Source organism: Sorex araneus, chromosome 4 (assembly GCF_027595985.1).
Source record: "Sorex araneus isolate mSorAra2 chromosome 4, mSorAra2.pri, whole genome shotgun sequence".
NCBI lineage: Eukaryota > Metazoa > Chordata > Mammalia > Eulipotyphla > Soricidae > Sorex > Sorex araneus.
In genome coordinates, this window is record NC_073305.1 from 45132947 (window position 1) to 45151581 (window position 18635).

The 18635-nt window shown below is 52.7% G+C and overlaps 1 protein-coding gene across 2 annotated transcripts; it reads right to left on the reverse strand.

Annotated features, from left to right (window-relative positions):
• Positions 1-42: 42 nt before the first annotated feature.
• SHISA5 (shisa family member 5) lies at positions 43-18023 on the reverse strand. 2 transcript variants are annotated; one of them, XM_055135359.1, is made up of 6 exons: positions 17845-18023; positions 16082-16214; positions 5321-5404; positions 1631-1746; positions 1271-1486; positions 43-1183 (listed from the first exon to the last, which is right to left on the reverse strand). In XM_055135359.1, the coding sequence occupies exons 1-6, from the start codon at positions 17918-17920 to the stop codon at positions 1104-1106; spliced, it is 705 nt and encodes a 234-aa protein (XP_054991334.1). In that variant the 5' UTR covers positions 17921-18023; the 3' UTR covers positions 43-1103. The 2 variants fall into 2 exon arrangements, with proteins under 2 accessions (XP_054991334.1, XP_054991335.1); XM_055135360.1 differs by lacking the exons at positions 5321-5404; positions 16082-16214; positions 17845-18023 and adding an exon at positions 3223-3376.
• Positions 18024-18635: the final 612 nt, after the last annotated feature.

Below are 18635 nucleotides of genomic sequence, written 5' to 3' on the forward strand. Positions count from 1 at the left end.
TCCAATCCCAGCAGCCAACACAGAAGAAAAGAGGGCAGCAGCTCCAAAAGTTTGCCTTTATTATAAACAACACTCACAGAAACACATGAACAGGTACAAAGCTAGGAAAGACCTGGTGAGAATGAACAGAGGGCCGGGAACACGGGGGAATTCAAGTTTGGGTCTGAGCTGTCACCCAGAGTTCCCCTCCATCTTGGGTCACATTGCCCCTTGACCCAAGGGTCCCACTGCCCAGACAATCTTGACAAGCACAGAAGCTGGATACTCGCTGGGGCTGTCGTTGGAGGAAGCAGGGAATGACAAGCGTCAGATGGTCCCTCTCAATGGGATATTCATGTCCCAGTGGCTTCAGCCCACTGAAATTTTCACACACCATTTGCAACAGGATAAGGCATAATATTTGGCTACAGGTAAAACAGATACACTGCAGGGGGGAGACACCTGAGTGTGTAGGTGGCACACTGACCACCTGTCATGGGCTGGCACCCGTAAGGGTGACCTGTGGGTGCACATGGCTCCCTGGCAATACCAGGGAGAAGGTAGGGAAAATCTGGGCAGACAGTTCATACGGGAGGATGAGGCTCTGCCTGAGGTGCTTTGATGTCTGCCCTCACTGGGCGTAGCACAGGCCCAGGAGCTTGGGAACTCCCACTATAATGACTTAAACCCTATTGCTGGGCCACAAGCCTTACCCACCTGCCCGTAGCATGGCTCTGGCTCTTCATGGCCACAAGCAGTGGCCATTCCACCAAAAGGAGAGCACATGCATGCTGCCACAAAAAAAAAAAAAAAAAAAAGAGAGAAAAAAGAAAAGAAAAAACACTGTGTGACTCTAGTGTGACATGGCCCTCTGGTCTCCTGGGGGTGGTCTGGAAAAGAGCTCTTTTGAGTCATTCTTTGAGTCTTGTAATTTCAAGAAGCATAATGTCAAGGGAGGAAGAGAACAAAGTATATCCCAGCATCTCTGGCGAGGATCGCTCACCACCACGTCAGCATTGTAAAAAGCCTGTGAATAGACAACACACGCAACCACTAACAAAGAGAACCGTGTCTGCATTCACACACATTCACACATCAGTGGCAGCCAGAGACGGAGGGCGTGCTCAAGGGCCAGCCTTCGGTGGGTCCATGTAGGCTGGGTTGTAAGGAGGCTGGCTGACAGGGTAGGGCATGGCCGCTCCTCCTGAAACAGAGAGGACACTCGGTGGCTGTAAGTCCCATGGTTATAGCAGGGGGACCAGGCAGTGGTAGAGGTGGCAGTGGTACTCACCAGTCAATGTCTCGTGGTAGGCTGGTGGGCCCATGGGCTGGGCTGGGTAGGGTGGTGGGTATTGCACTGGATAGGGTGCTGCTGGCATCCCTGGCTGCGGAGGCATGGGGTGGTAGCCCTGGTAGGTTGGTCCAGGGTAGCTGGGTGGCACACTTGGAGGAGGCTGTGGGTACGGGGCATGCACCACAGTGGTGGACGTGGTAGTGGTCACGACCGCTATAAAGAGAAGCCCAGTCAGGACCCTCAGTCTCACCGCCTCCCTTTAGCTGAACCCAACTGGGGGTCTTGAACAGCTTCCCCTGCCCCCGTGAAGTGGGTCTACATAAGAGCCAGAGTAGGGGTGGGGATAGACAGGCTTACGACGTGGTCTGCGGCACATCTTGTACAAACAGCAGCAGGAGCAAGTGAAGCATATGATGATGGTGACCACGGAGAGCACAAAGATGGTCAGGCCAATGGCTACCGTCGCCCCGAACCTGCAAAGGAGCCAGATCACAACCCAGTGTCACGCACCATCAGCCAGGAGCCACACCACGCCCATTCCCAGGGCAGCGTGCTGGCAGGAAGGAGACTCAGACAGCTTCCAGGTCAGCCCACTTCCTGTTGCAGCCCACTTCCTCCCAGGTGAGATGGGGGTGTTGGGGAGTCTGTGCAACGCACCTTGGCAGAGCTGGCCTCGCCCACCTCACTCTCAGGAGTTCAGGCGGTCTTGTAGCATCTCCCCATTGCTCCCCACATACACATATCTTGCCCACCCCACCCCCCAGCTGATCAGCTGATCACGGAACACAGGCCACAAGCCAGACACTGTGCTCTGAGCCCAACTTAGCAACAGGAAACAGAGTAGCTGGTGGGTCCAGGGAGGAAGCAGATGTTGAAGGCAGGATGGCTCAGGAAGCAGAGGTGGTAAAGGTGGGCTGATATTCCAGAAGCGCAGACCAATGAGAAGAGAACAGGCATGGGGTGACAGCCCCACACAGCCACCTTTGTGCCCAGGGCAGAGTTGCTGGCCCCAGGTGCCAGCATTAGGCCAGCTGTCCACACATCCCTGGAATCCCACGCTCTGACTAGCTGACCAGCAGATGAATTGTGTCAGGTGATGACAGGGACAGGCCTGATGTGGCCCTGCTGGTTTGGGACACCACAGTGTGACCTGCCCTGTGAGTAAGCAGGCCCTGGTCTGGGAAGTTCAGAAAAACTGACTTTCCAGACAGAGTCCCGCACTCTCCTCCCATTTCCAGAGGCCAAGTCAAGTGTACTGAAGGCAAATGCTCAGCTGCACCAAGTGCATGAAGTTCTGAAAGGAGCCAGATCAGTTGGAACGGAGGCCGGGCCTTGCCTCGCTGCCGGGTGAGGGGCTTCTAGAAGGCCCAAACTGGGCAGCACAGCCCAAGGGTCAAAGGAGCCTTTCCCAGAGCCTTGGGTGTGGCCCGAGGCCAGATCAGGGGTGTCTGCCCTTCTGCTCAACACAGGAGCCACTCGCTGTCTCTCCCACAGCCTCCTCCCAGGAATCAAGGACAACACACACACATACACACACACACACACACACACACACACACACTACGACAGAGCCGTCACACATATGCACACAAATATACACACCTTGCACAAAATGATACACAATTACAAGGCCATCACACAATCACACGTGAGCACACAATGACACACTACAGGAAATCTCACACGCACATACATATACATGCCACACTGCACATAGAACAGGGCCTCCACACACACCACAACAATACCCTACAGGGCCATCACACACAGGCGCACACACACACCACAATGACAATAGGTCTACCACATGCACACTCGCACAATGACATGCTACACGGCCATCATGTGCGCACACACACAACGACAGACAACAGGGCCATCCTCTGCCTCTGGTGCCTATGTGAGCACACACACGCACACGCAAGCACACGAACACAGCCCAAGCTCACCCCATATTAGCCTCAGACTTCACTCAGGGGCCTCTCCGAATCCCCTACTTCCCGCTTTCTAAGAGTTTCGGATCTCCTCCCCTTCAGGGAAAAAGAAAGCAAATCTCCTTGGCTTGCCCGGGCCCGCCCCGGCCCGCCCTCCCCTGACGTCAGGGCAGAAGGACAAACACGGGGGCCCTCTTAAAGACACAGCATGGCCCAGTCTCCTGCCGCTCCCGGGCTGCTACTCACATGGGCTCCTACGCTGGGGCAGGGCACACTACTACTGAGGGTCTGCGAAGCCCCCACCTCTGGGGCTGGACACTCCTGCTCAGTGCCCAGGCGCTCCAAGCAGAGCTCTTACGGCTACCCAGGCTCCCTAAAGGGCCCCCCAGGCACCCAGCTCCTCAGCCCCCAGCCCCAGGGCTGGCCTTGGAGCTCCTTGCTCAAAAGCTCACTGTGGCTCTTCTCAAACGTTCTGGGGATCATGTGGGAATTTGGCTTCTAGTTTCCTCACCAAACTGTGCGTCTGTCTTACTTTTCCACAGTGTATTATTATTGACAGTAAACAAACAATTGGATGATAGTTTAAGAGTTTGCCTCCCCTAATGGTGCACTACAAGGAAGCAAATGTTCATCTTTATTTAAAGGTCTAAATAAGGGCCCAAGGAGATAGTACAGCAGGCAGGATGCTTGCCTTGCACCAAGCTGACCAGGGTTGATCCCTGGCACCAGTATGATCCCTTGCATCCCTACAGGAGGATGGGGCCCAAAGAACAAAAATCAAAAATTCTAAATAAACCAGCTCGAAACTCCAATGTCCCCACCCCGCCCCTCCCCCTCATCTTCTCACTGCTCCAGACACACCCAACTTCTTTCAGCTCTGGGAAGCACCTTTGGGGACTTTGCCCCAGAGGGACCCATCTACTCCCTCCCGTTCACCCTCCTGACCTCAGCACGAAACTTCACTCCTGTGGCCAGAAGTAATCTGCTCAATGCAAGAGGCTCAGGGTACGTAACACACACTCTCTCTCTCTCTCTCTCTCTCTCTCTCTCTCTCTCTCTCTCTCTCTCTCTCTCTCTCTCTCTCTCTCACTGCCCCGTTACCTATAAGGAGGCAAGCCAGGTCAGGTTCCTTAATAAATGCTCTCCCAGAATTTAATCACTATCTGGCCCCACACACTTGTTGTGGCTCGCAGCGTGGCCCAGGGTAGATGTTCACTAAATCCCCGAGGAATGGAAGAAATTCCCACGCCCCCTCCCCTCCGGGGCAGCTGTAGGACAGTCAAGCCTGAGGCCCTGAGAAAATACAATATTGGGGTGGGGGTTGCTGGGCCCATGGCACATGTCAGTACTCATGGAATCACTCCTCCAAGGGGTGGGAATGGGGGCTCCCCACACTGGGCTCCACCTCGTCAAGGCAAGGCATGCAAAGCTGAGGAGGGCAGAAGGTTGGGGGAGCAGGGAGTGTGCGCAAGGCTGTCGCCTCCTGCCTGCCCTTCCCTGAGCTGCCCTGTGCATCTCTTCCTCCTTCCTTCCTTTACTTCTTTCTTCCTTCACTCCTTCCTTCCTTCCTTCCTTCCTTCCTTCCTTCCTTCCTTCCTTCCTTCCTTCCTTCCTTCCTCTGGGTTTTTTTGTTTGTTCAGGGAGGGGGGCTCCTGGCTCTGTGCTGGAGGGGTGAGCGGGTTGTGGGTGGGCTCACTCCTGGCAGGGCTACAGTGCACCAGGAATCCAACCCAGGACTCCAAAGCATTTCCTCCGTCACACAGAGCATCCAGTGGGACTCCTGAGTCCCGTGGATCACTGCCCCAGGAAGGGATGCGCTCTCTGGTTAGACAGCATCAGAACTGAGGTGCAAGGCCTCCATCCCACACACCAGGCTTCAAATACACCCTCGCTGAAAACCAGTCTCAAGACACCAAATCAGATCCGTGCCCCCATCCTTTAATTATCCACCTCCAACCAGCCCGCCTCAGACCGCTCAATAATCAGGATAAGAATTTCCTAGCATAAGGAGTAAAGGTCTTGGGGATCAGACACAGCTTCTGATACCCCATCCCAGTCCCTAAAGCCCTCTCCGGGCTGGCCACCGGAGCTCCCGTGCCCTCCATTCACTTACCCTGACATGGGATCATCGTCCATGCTGAACTTCAGAGCTGTGCCCAGCTGCTCCCCCGGGGCTGTGTTCATAGCAACAGCCACACTGAGAAGAAAAAAAAAATCTCAGTTCACACCCAGGTCACAGAACAGGCCCCCAAACTCAATCCTGGTAGTCAGAGAGACAGCACAGGGGGGAAGGCACTTACGTTCCCAGAACTGCTGTGGGGAGCCGTGGACGAGAAGTCTTAGGCCCCTCTCCCCCACAACTTGTGATCTCTGCATGACCTCCGCCTGCCTCGATAGAGGGACTGAAAACAGACGTTCACGAGCCCCCGCTAACAGGATATTGAGCCACAATGAAAACAGTTAGGGCTGACAGCTCTGTCCCTGCTCTCACTCTGATCAAATTGTCAAGGATGTGTAAGTTAATGATTATACGCACAAGCCCCCTATCTTCACTGCCCATTTGCTGTGTACGTTGTGTACGTGACCTACGAGTTTCTCAATCCCCCTGCAAAGTATATAAGCATCAACTCTGCCTTGAATAAACGCTCTAGACCCTCACGAGTCTTGAGTCATTCCCTAACCCTTTCACCTTTACAGGTCCCTCAGGAGAGACTTTCACCCATCCCAGTCGAGCTCTCCCGGAGACGGGCTACAGTAGCTGCTGGCCAGCTTCTCACCTGTCCCCCACAGAAGACAGAGCCCGACAAACTGCATATTGTGCCCCCCATCATGGCAGGAGTGAACCCTGAGCAGAGTCGGAGGAGCCTCTGAGTACCTCCCCGTATGGCTCCGAAACTCCAAAACAAAAGCCAATGAATCAAAAAATTCAATGTCAAACTGTCACAGTGGTAGTTCTGATGGCCTCCTCAGGACAGATAACACACACAATTCTTCAAGTGTACAGGGGACATTCACCAGGGTGGACTACATGTGAAGCCACAGAACACTGCTCAAAAGAGATCTGAAAAGGAGCCCAAAGGAATAGAGCAGGGCCTCAGAGCATCTTGCTTGCAAGAGTTTGGGCCTGAGTTCAAATTCCCTGTGCCCGAGTACGCAGTTGATCCTGACTGTGCCAAAAGGAACCCCTGACCACACTATGGCCAGGAGTCTGTAAGCACCATAAAAAAGGGGTCCAACCACCAGGAAACACACAACTTTAAAAATAAATGTGCATGTGCACCAACCAGGAAGTATGGCCGCCAGTGAGCACAGGTGTGAGAGCCACAGTGAGCCCTGTGAGCACCACAACCATTACTTGCATGCCTCTATTAAAAGTGGGAGCACAAATAAATAGTAGTGTTCCCACATAATATATATTAAAAAAGTGGGGGCACAAAGGCTGGAGCTACTATACAGCAGGTAGGGCATTTGCCTTGCATGCGGCCGACCCAGCTTCAATCCCCAGCATCCCAAATGGTCCCCCAAACACCGCCAGGAGTAATTCCTGAGTGCGGAGCCAGGAGGAACGCTTGTACATTGCCGAGTGTGACCCAAAAAAGAAAAAAAAGAGTGGGGGCACAGGGGCCAGAGGGGTGACACAGGGTAAGGCGTTTGCCTAGTAGGTAGCTGACCTGGGTTCAATCGCCAGCACTGCATATGGTCCACCAAGTCCCACCAGAGTAATCCCTGAGCCAGGAGTAAGCCCTGAGCACTGCTGGGTAGGCCCCCCAATCCAAAAATAAGTAAAACCCGAGGGGGGGCTGGAGTGATAGCACAGCGGGTAGGGCGTTTGCCTTGCACTCGGCCGACCCGGGTTCGAATACCAGCATCCCATATGGTCCCCTGAGCACCGCCAGGGGTAATTCCTGAGTGCATGAGCCAGGAATGACCCCTGTGCATTGCTGGGTGTGACCAAAAAAAGCAAAAAAATAAAAAAAAATAAAAAATAAATAAAACAAATAAAACCCAAGGATGCGGGGCCAGGAGAGCACATGTGCAGGCCCCGTTGCAACTACTCAACGAGAGCAAAACCTGGTGCACAGAACTATTGAGCGCGTGAACCCCGGCAAGTGCCATGGCTGAAAGCTATGGGAACACGGAGCCTGGCAAGTATGCAACTCGGGTCACTGTAACAACAAAGAAGGTAAGAGGCTAATGATGAGTCACAGAATTGAAAAGAATACCTATCAGAGAGAGTGAGGGTGGGGAGAGGGAGAGAACAGAGATGGAGAGAGAGACAGGGTGAGGAGGGGGCTCAAACCAACAAAATGCTTAAAACAGGGGCAAAGAGATGTTTCATGGAATGGTGGAGCAGGGATGTGGCTCCATCAGAGAACAGATGCCCCAGCCACATGCGTGGCCCTGGGTTCCAGCCCTGGAACATGGCCCCATCTCCAGCAGGGATATGCCATGGTGGCCCCACACACAACAACAATAACAAGTTTAAGAACTGGAGAGAATAAGCGATTTACCTAGGTAAGGCACTTATCTAGCATGTGGTCATATCGTTTAATCCCCAGCACCACACTGTCCCCTAAGCACCACCTGGTACGGCCCCAAAACAAAAACAAACAAAACATAAGACAAAAACAAAAAAAACAAAAACATAAGAACTTTGTTAGACTGTAAATTTTTTTGTGGGGTGTGGGATGCATTCCCAGCAGTGCTCAGGGTCTACTCCTTTCTCAGTACTTGGGATTTACTCCCGGTGGTGCTCAAGGGATGATGATGTAACGAGCCACCCAAGAAATGCACTTTTGAAACAAGTAGAGGCAGCTGAAGACAGACTAATATTGAAAGTTATTAATCACTCTTAGTTGTGCCCAGTGGGTGAGTGATTTAGTGCTTACATATCTTTTCAGAGAAATGATTCCTACATTTTTCTTGAGCAGGGGCAGTGGGGAAGAGGTTCACACCTGGCTGTGCTCAGAGCTTCCTCCTGACTCTGTGCTCAGGGGTCACTCCTGATAGATCCGGGGTACTTGGGATCAAAGCAGGGTTGGCCACGTGCATGGCAAGCGTCTCAGCCATTGTACTATCTCTCCAGCCCTATTCTCTGCTTTTTGACCTTTCCCTTCCCTTCATTGCTTCAAGAATGGGGTTGTACATCCTTGGCTATGGTGCCCCCCTCCTTGCAGCTCTGATCACAGTGCTTATTGGGGATGGCACCCCTTTCATTGTGGAGCTCAAGCACTGGTTACAATGCTCATCAGCGGTCACAGCGATCTCCCGCCCATCAGCACAGTCCACTTTGTTGTGGCTCCAGGTTCCCAGCAGCAGAGTCACTAGGACACGACACCATACCGGGCACATGTGGACAGACTAGGGGTTCAACTCAGGGCCTCATGCTGGCAAAGCAGGTACTTTGCATTTTTTTTTGTTTTGGGGTCATACCAGGTGATGCTCAAGGGTCATTCTTGGCTCTGCACTCAAGGATTACTCCTGACGGTTCTTGGGGGACCTTACAGGATGCCAGGAATTGAACCCAGGTTGGCTGTATGCAAGGCAAACACCCTACCCGCTACGCTATCTCTCGGGCCTGCAGGGAGTTAATTTTTGACATTGTATCATCCGCTGGGCTTGATCCCTCACACTACACAATTAAAGAGAGAGGAGGAGAAAAAAAGCAAGAGAGAGAAGAAATAAATTTAAAGAACACTAAAACTAAACAAAAACAACAACAAATCAGTAAGTGATTAGATGGACTTTATAGAAGACGAGCTATCGCTAGGACATGATCAATTAACTTGAGCATATGTTCAAACTGATACGTCACTGTCATCACTGTCATCTCATTGCTCATCAGTTTGCTCGAGCGGGCACCAGTAACATCTCCATTGTGAGACTTGTTAACTGTTTTTGGCATATTGAATACGCCACGGGTAGCTTGCCACGCTCTGCCGTGCGGGCGAGATACTCTTGGTAGCTTGCCGGGCTCTCCGAGAGGGGCGGAGGAATCGAACCCAGGTCAGCTGTGTGCAAGGCAAACACCCTACCGCTGTGCTATTGCTCCAGCCCAAACTGATATATATATATATATATGAAACCCAGTCACCAAAATAAAGTGGAAAATGTAAATACAGAAGCTGTAAGTGAACTATGGAACAGAATTTACAGAAGGTCTTAGACACGTGATTAGCACCTGAAAGGAGCAGAGAGCAGCTGCAGTAGCAGATCGTTACACAGAGGGTGGTGGCTGGGGGTGAAGCTCAGCAGTGAAGAGCAGGGCTTGCACACAGGAGGCCTGAGTCTGAGACCCAGCACTAAGAGAGAAAATAAAAAAGTGATAACGCATCAGGGAGATGCAGATCAACAACAATGAGATATCATCTCACACCACAGTCTGGCCCACATCCAAAAGAACAAAAGCAACCGGTGTTGGCGCAGATGTGGGGAGAAAGGGACACTCCTTCACTGCTTGTGGGAATGCCGACTGGTTCAGCCCTTTTGGAAAACAGTATGGACGCTTCTCAAAAAATTAGAAATTGAGCTCCCATTTGACCCAGCAATACCACTTCTGGGTATATATCCCGGAGAGGCAAAAAAGTATAGTAGAAATGACATCTGCACTTGTATGTTCATTGCAGCACTGTTTACAATAGCCAGAATCTGGAAAAAACCCAAGTGCCCGAGAACAGATGACTGGTTAAAGAAACTTTAGTACATCTACACAGTGGAATACTATGCAGCTGTTAGAAAAGATGAAGTCAGGGGCTGGAACAACAGTACAGCGGGTAGGGCATTTGCCTTGCACACGGCCAACCCAGGTTAGATTCCCAGCATCCCATATGGTCCTCTGAGCACTGCCAGGGTTGATTCCTGAGTGCAGAGCCAGGAGTAACCCCTGTGCATTGCCAGGTCTGACCCCCCCCCCCAAAAAAAAAAGATGAAGTCATGAAATTTGCATATAGGTGGATCATCATGGAAAGTATCATGTTAAGTGAAATGAGTCAGAAAGAGAGGGACAGGGGCTGGAACGATAGCACAGTGGGTAGGGCGTTTGTCTTGCATGCGGCCGACCCGGATTCAATTCCCAGCATCCCATATGGTCCCCTGAGCACTGCCAGGAGTGATTTCTGAGTGCAGAGCCAGGAGTAACCCCTGTGCATTGCCGGGTGTGATCCAAAAAGAAAAAAAAAAAACAAGAAAGAGAGGGACAGACATAGAAAGATTGCACTCATATGCAGAATACAAAGTAACAGAATGGGAGACTAACACCCAAGAACAGTAGAGATAAGTACCAGGAGGATTACTCCACAGCTTAGAAGCTGGCCTCACATGCTAGAGGAAAAGGCAGCTCAGACAGAAGAGGAACCACCAAGTAAAGGGTGTTACGAGGGCCTGCTCGGGATGGGAGATGCGTGCTAAAAGTAGACTACAGACCGAACATGATGGCCACTTAATACCTCTATTGCAAACTCCAACACCTAAAAGGAGAGAGACAGCAAAAGGGAATGCCCTGCCACAGAGCCGGGGTGGGGTGGGGGGGACAGGGTGGGGCTGGTGGGAGGGATGCTGGGATCATTGGTGGTGAAAAATGGGCACTGGTGAATGGATGGGTACTCTATCATTTATGACTGAAACACAAGCACAAAAGTTTGTAAGTCTGTAACTACCTCAGGTGACTCACCAATAAAAAATCTTTTTTAAAAAAAGTGATAACGGCTAACATCTTTCTCACTAATTAAAAATAATCAGGGGCCCGAGAGATAGAACAGAAGGTAGGGCACTTGCCCTGCACATGACCAACCCAGGTTCGATCCCCAGCATCCCATATAGTCCCTTTAGCATCTCCAGGAGCAATTCCTGAGCGCAGTCAGGAGTAACTCCTGAGCATCCCCAGATGTTGCCCCAAACCAAAATAGTAGTAGTAATAATAATAATAAAAATTAAATAAGCAAGGATTTCAAGAAGTTCTGAGAGTGCTAACAGCCTAAATTTAGAAAAAAAAAAATCCAAGCCCACCAAAACAAGATTACTGAAAAACAAACGTTAAAAAATATATTTTTTGGCACTGGAGCAATAGTACAGTGGGTAGGGACTTTGCTTTGCACGCCGCTGACTCAGGTTTGATCCCCATCCCGTATGTTCCCCAAGCACCACCAGGAGTGATTCCTGACTGCAGAGCCAGGAGTAACCCCTGAACATCACTGGGTGTGACCCAAAAGGCAAACATATATACATTTTTTTTAATTAGAGTGGGGGCTCCCAAGTGGTGTTTCAAGGTCTGGGGGCCCCACCTCTGATTTCCAGCCAATCAAACCAATGGTTCTATGCCATGGCCCAAGGATGTGATCCTGTTCAGGCCCTGCAATGTCAGGGGAACCCAGGCCACCCCAGTGGTGTGGGGCCTCTAGAGTCAAACCTAATAGAGCTCAGGGATTTCCAGGAGGAGAGGAAAAAGAGAAAAAAGAGGAGGAGGAGGAGGAGGAGGAGGAGGAGGAGGAAAGAGAGAGAGAGAGAGAGAGAGAGAGAATAGCAGAAAAGGAGCTTTCCTGGAAGCAGCCAAGGTGGATTTAATCCCCAAGACCCCATATAGTCCCCCAAGCCTTGCAATGAAGCAAATGGAGCAATAATAAACTGTCAGCTGACCTGAAGAAGCAACAGTCCTAATGATGCTCAGAAACTGAGGCAATCAGGCCTGGAGTGACAGCACGGCGGGTAAGGCGTTTGCCTTGCACACGGCCGACCCAGGCTCGATTTCCAGCATCCCATATGGTCCCCCGAGCACCGCCAGAAGTAATTCCTGAGTGCATGATCCAGGAGTAACCTCTGTGCATCGCTGGGTGTGACCCAAAATAGGAAGGAAGGAAAGAAAGAAAGAAAGAAAGAAAGAAAGAAAGAAAGAAAGAAAGAAAGAAAGAAAGAAAGAAAGAAAGAAAGAAAGAAAGAAAGAAAGAAAGAAAGAGAGAGAGAGAGAGAGAGAGAGAGAGAGAGAGAGGGAGGGAGGGAGGGAGGGAGGGAGGGAGGGAGGGAGGGAGGGAAGAAGGAAGGAAGGAAGGAAGGAAGGAAGGAAGGAAAGAAAGAAAGAAAGAAAGAAAGAAAGAAAGAAAGAAAGAAAGAAAGAAAGAAAGAAAGAAAGAAAGAAAGAAAGAAAGAAAGAAAGAAAGAAACTGAGGCAATCAAGGAAAACAACGTAAACAAAGACAAAGAAAGAGAAAATTTAAGGAAAGTCCAAACAGAAATCAGAGAATTAAAAAATACATGGTGGGGCTGGAGCAATAGCACAGAGGGTAGGGTGTGTTTGCCTTGCACATGGCTGACCCAAGTTTGATCCCCAGTATCCCATATGGTACCCCAAGCACCACCAGAAGTAATTCCTAAGTGCATGAGCCAGGAGTAACTCCTGTGCATCGCCGGGTGTGACCCAAAAAGAAAAAAAAAATACATGGGCCGGAGAGAGAGTACATACATCTCTATCTCTATCTCTGGGGGACACATCTCTATCTCTCTGTGTCTGACCCTGATTCAATGCCTGTCACTGAATCCTTGCCAGGAGTAAGGCAGCCCTGAGCATCATCAGGTTGGGTATGGCCCAGAAACAAAACTAAAATAATAACAACAACAACAATAATAATAAAATACAGTCCTTGGACTAAGGACATAGCACAGGGGTTAGGGGCACCTGCTTCTTATGCCTGTGACCCCAGTTCATCCCAGTATCAGGCAGGAGATGTGGCTCAGCAGCAAAGGACATGCTTTACGTGCATGAGGCGAGGTTTGACCCTCAGCACTGCAGCAGAAAACAATAAAACTCCCAGGGGTCAGAGCTGTGGGTAAGGCACTTACTTTCATTTGATTCCCATGGTTTGATTCCCAGCATCCCATATGATCCTGAGCCCTGCCAGGAGTGATCTCTGAGCTCAGAGCCAGGAGTAAGCCCCGAGCATCACCAGAGTGGCTCCAGAAAGTAAATAAAAAAACTCCCAGCACTGCATGGCCTCCAAGATATCTCTGAGTGCAGCCCTTGAGGTCCCTGAGATCTGAGCCCACCAGGTGTGACCCCGGTAACCTACAGCACCAGTGCCCAAGCACCACAGTTCCCAGGCCCTAGCACTCAACCATCTGGCCCAGTTGGCTGGAGATCAGAGAGGGTGACCCTAGGCCCTCTGAGCAATGTTTGGGACCCTTTTCCCCAAATATTCAGGGGCTATTTATGTCTCTGTGCTCACGAGGAACCTCTGCTGGTGCTTAGAGGGCCTTATGCTGTACTGGGAGTCAAACCTGGGTCCTCAAGGCAAGCACCTTACCCCTGTTCAGTCTCTCTGGCTAAAAGATTAATTTTAGATCATTTCAGCACTTGGGGCCAGAGAGAGCTCAGGGGTTAAGGTAGTTGCCTTTCATGCAGTGGACTCATGGCACCTGTATGCCCCCAGAGCCCTGCCTGGAGTGATCCTTGAGCAGGGGCAGGATAAGGCCAGAGCACCACCAGGTGTGGCCCAAACCACAAACAAAAAGATTTAAGCATTTAAGATACAAATTTTTCTTTAAAAAGCAATAGTAGAGCAGGTAGAGTGTTTGCCTTACATGCAGCCAACCTGGGTTCAATCCTCAGCATCCCATATGATTTCCTGAGTACCACCAGAAGTATTTTCTGAGTGTAGAGCCAGGAGTAATCCCTGATTACTGACCCAAAAATCAAAAAACAAACAAAAAGTTTCTCTCTAAAAACTGTATTCTCTCCCTCTCTCCTTCTCCTTCTCCCTCCCCCCCTCCCCCTCTCCCTCTCCCTCTTTTTTATGGGAGGTAGACTTTGAACTACACTACATATGGTTTTCAGCACTGCATATAGGCATCACCAGGAGTAACCCCAGAACACAGTGTCAGAGGAGTGCCCCAAAATTTTTCAAAAAAAAAATCAGGGGCTGGAGCGATAGCACAGCGGGTAGGGTGTTTGCCTTGCACGCCACCGATCCGGGTTCTGTTCCCAGCATCCCATATGTCCCCTGAACACCGCCAGGAGTGATTCCTGAGTGCAGAGCCAGAAGTAACCCCTGTGCATCACCAGGTGTACCCCCCAAAAAAACATGCACACACACACACAAAAAATACAAATCAAAAGATATTTGTGAAACAGGGCCATACTGAACCTGCCAGAAGCATCAGATGGCTACAGTCCACAGCATTGCTCACAAGAGCACTGGGGAAGCCTCTGGCAATGCCTCACCGCTCTATGACCTGGGAACTGGCCCCCAGGCACACTTCCAAAAAATCTTCCACAGCTCAATAAAAGACAGAAGCAAACAAACAAAGGTGCTTGCTGTAGCCATATGTAATAGCAAAGGTCTGGGCTGAGCAGGGGGTCTGGGCTGAGCAGGGGAGGGCACAAGGCAGAGTGAATAGGTCTTACCAACACTGCACAGAACCCCAGAAGGGCCTCAACATGCACAAAGCAACACAGACTGGGCAAGAACACAACCAAACGGAAATGCCCTGACCAGTAAACTGATGGTGAGGGATTAGAGAGAACTGGAGCGGTCATGGGACAGTAAAGTAAATCTGGAGGGTTCAGAGGTAGTACAGCAGGTAGGGCGTTTGTCTTGCATGTGGCCAACCCGGGTTCAATCCACAGCATACATTATGGTTCCCCAAGCACCACCAGGAGTAACCCCTGAGCATTTCTGGGTGTGACCCAAAAAAGAGGGCCTTGCACACAGTCAACTCAGGCCAATCTTTGATATCCCTATGGTCCTCTGAGCACCTTCAGGAGTAATTCCTGAGTCCATAGCCAGGAGTAATCCCTGAGTATTGCTGGGTGTGACCTAAAAACCAAAATATTAAATTAAATAAAAATAAAGCAAATATGGAGCCAGAGAAGTAGTACAGTAGGTAGGAAGGGCATTAGCCTTGCACACAGCTAACCTGGGTTTGATCCCCAGCATTGTATATGAGCCCTCCAGGAGTGACCCCTGAGGGCTAGGAATAAACTCTGAGCACTGCCCGGTATGGTCCCCCAAATACAAAATAACAATACAATTAAAAATAAATAAATGGGGGCCGGAGCAATAGTACAGCGGGTAGGGCGTTTGTCTTGCATGTGGCCAACCCGGGTTCAATCCCCAGCATACATTATGGTTCCCCAAGCACCACCAGGAGTAATCCCTGAATATTTCTGGGTGTGACCCAAAAAAGAGAAAAAAAACGAAGTAAATCTGTAAGACCACCTTGACCCTCTAGACCTGTGGCCAGCGGCAAAGGAAACACAGAATATTGCAAAGGGCACCACAGGACAGAGGCGCAGATCTTGGTTATTGGCTAATGAAACCATCTTTTGGTGTATGTGAGCGGGATGGAGGGGGGGACATAGCATTGTGGGGCCACACTCAGCAGTGGTCAGGGCTAACTCCTAGCTCTGCACTCAGGAATTATCCTAGAGGGTTTAGGGGACCATATGGGATGCTGGGGATTGAACCCAGGTCAACCACATGCAGGACAAACGCCCTCCCCACTGCACTATCTCTCTGGCCCCCCATGAAAACCATCTATATTCTAGACCCAAGTGCAAATCCATGGGTAATACCAGAAGGTCAAGTTATGGTCCACACGCAGGGCCACAAGATAGTACATGCACAGATCACAGCCCACCAGATGCAGGCATGTCCTGAGGAGTACTCATGCCAAAGTGCCCGCTCTGAGGATATGCTGGGACAAGGAAAATGCACAGCTGGCGACTTGGTCAGGTGGGTAAGGTGGAGCCTTCCAGGGTGAGGGAGAGAGAAGCATGCAATAAACTGAACATAGTCTCCAACAGAGAGGGGCCTCCTGGAGGAGGTTGGGGGGGCAGGGTGATCTCTCTCCGTGTGCCCACCCCCCTGTTGCCCACCAGTGCACCCACCTGGCCTCAGCACAGCTCACTTGCTTCCTCACATCAGAGCAGCAATACTGGTCACTGCAGGTGCCACAGCAGAACACAGGACAGAATTCAGGGAAGCCGCGTCCACTGGAAGCCACACACACCTCACCTTGGGCTGCAGCAGAGACACACCTGTTTGCCCAGGGCCACGGGGCCCAGTCTCACACCAGGCCTCGGCCACGTCCGGTCAGCACAGCACCTGTCCCAGCATGACCGGAGGGCACAAACAAACTGGGCAGATTCAGTCACTGGCCTCCACTAGCCACCACCCCTGCCAGTCTTGCCCTACTTACTGGGCAGCACTGGCTCCTAACGAGGTCCCCCTCAGCCCGCCACTCTATGCACCCTCTGTTTGGAGGCGGACTTGCTTAGTGTTTCACAGGGCCACCCTTGCTCTCCGCCACTCTCACCCCGGCCCCCCTTGCCACGGGATCAATTCTAGAATCAATTCTAGAATCTACAATGTTTCCCATCCCCCACCTTCAAGCCTACTTCCAGGCCCTCTTTCTGGCACTCCAGAAACCACCCCAACCTTGCCCTGATGATTGGCAGCACCCCCGCAGCTGTTCCAGGGCTTGGGGTGACCAGACAGTCAGAAAGCTCCAGGAATGCACGACAATATCCCCATGTCTCCTCAGAAGCTGGACGTGCCAGGCACACGCCAAACGAAATACCCAGTGCAGGGAGAGGGGCCACGTGCTAACCCCCAATGGCCTGGCACACTCTGCCCCTGCCTGGCCAGGACCGGGTGGACAATGAAGTGTCTACAGAGGCAGCAGGGTCCACTCAGCATCATAGCCTTAGGGCCATGGGCAGGGGAGGGTGGCCGCAGAGAGGAGGGAGCTGGGGACAAGAGGATGGCTTCATTCTGGTAGCTGCTGGCAGAACCCTGCTCTGGGCAAGGCCTGCTGGGCCTTAAGCCCACAACAGACCCAGCGTGGCAGGAGACCCCACCTCCAGCCTGAGCGGCCAGTCCAGGGCCTTGTGCTGGAGCAGAGAGTGGGGGCTTCAGCTAGTGGGCTCCCCAGCCACTCAGGATGGACGGGCCTCCTTGCTCACTCCCCACCCCAGCCATCATATCCGCCGGACCCTTGCAGCAGAGTGTGGGGGGCAGCTCCCAGCCCTACTCTTGAACGGCTCTGGTCTAGCCTCTGGGTTCCAGAATCATCCCCAACCCAGAGGCCTCTGAGACACCATCAAGGGAAGCCATAAAGGGAAGTGGGACCTCTCTGAAGGGGACAGGGCAAGGAGATGGCCTCTGATGGGGCCACCACAGGGAGTCCCCCTACAGCTGTCTGGGACCCAGCCACTTGGCAGCTACTACAGAGGACAGCCTCCCCCGCATGCCCGGGCAGAACAATGGGGGCTGGGTCCCTGCGGGCACACAGCCACACAGCGGTGCTGGCATCCTGGGGTCCTGCGCCAAGAGTTGGTAGGGCGGTGGAGGGGCTGGGGCCGTCGGGGGGCGGGGGGATCCTGCGCCAGGCAGGGGTCTGGGTCTGGCAGTCCTGGGGGGTCCTGCTCCTGGGCATAGGAGTCAGGCAGTCCTGGCGGTCTTGTGCCTGGGGGTGGAGGGAGTCGGGGTCAGGCAGTCCTGGGGGTCCTGCGCCTGGGGGTAGGGGTCAGGCAGTCCTGGGGGGGGTTCTGCGCCTGGGGTTGGGGGAAGTCGGGGTCAGGCAGTCCTGGGGGTCCTGCGAGTCCCGCCGCAGCCCCCCCCCCACCACCACCACCAGCGCGGAGCTCACCCCCCGGCGGCGGCGCCAGTAGCAGCAGCAGCAGCAGCGGCAGCGCGATCCGCGGCGCGGGGCCCGGCACGGCCATGGCTGGACAGACGGACCGACCGCCGGAAGCACCAGGGTCGGGGGCAGCTCAGACTTTGCGACCCGAGAGGCCCGGCGTGTCCTCGCTCCGCCCCGGCCGTTCCGGGAACCCCGGGGGGAGAGGAGGGGAGAGGGCGGGGAAGCGGACGCCCCTCCCAGGCCACGTCCGGTGTCTGCTCCCTCACTCCCAAGTTCCCTGGGCTTCCCGGTACTTTCCCTTCCCACCCGCGCTAGCGCCGGCCGGAGGGTCTCCCCAGAACCTCCTCCAACAACTGGGACGCCCGCCCGGTGCTATGGGGAGCCCGGATGCAGCCCCTCTCCAGCTCTTGAGGGACCTCGTTGGCACTGAGAGGAACCCGAGGACCAGGTTAGCCCTCTGGACAATGCCCAGAACACATGTTGGCACTCTATAGGTACCCTGCAGATAGGGGTACCCGCCTGGAAGCCAAGTCTGAAGACACCCCACCCCGCTTTGGTGACACCTTTCATCTCTTGGTTACCCAACCCCCAGGCCTGGTAGGGTCACCCCGGCTCAGGCCAGCTTTGGGTCCAGTGTCCTGTTGTGAAAGCAGCAGCCCCGTGCACTCACTCCAGCCATCTCCTGGCTCCAGGGGTGGAGGTAGGGCAGGAGCACCTTTGCTGGCCACTGGCCTTGCCGTGATGCCGGGTGCTGACTGCCTCCTCTGCCTGGGACGGGGGTCCCCCAGAGCTGGAAG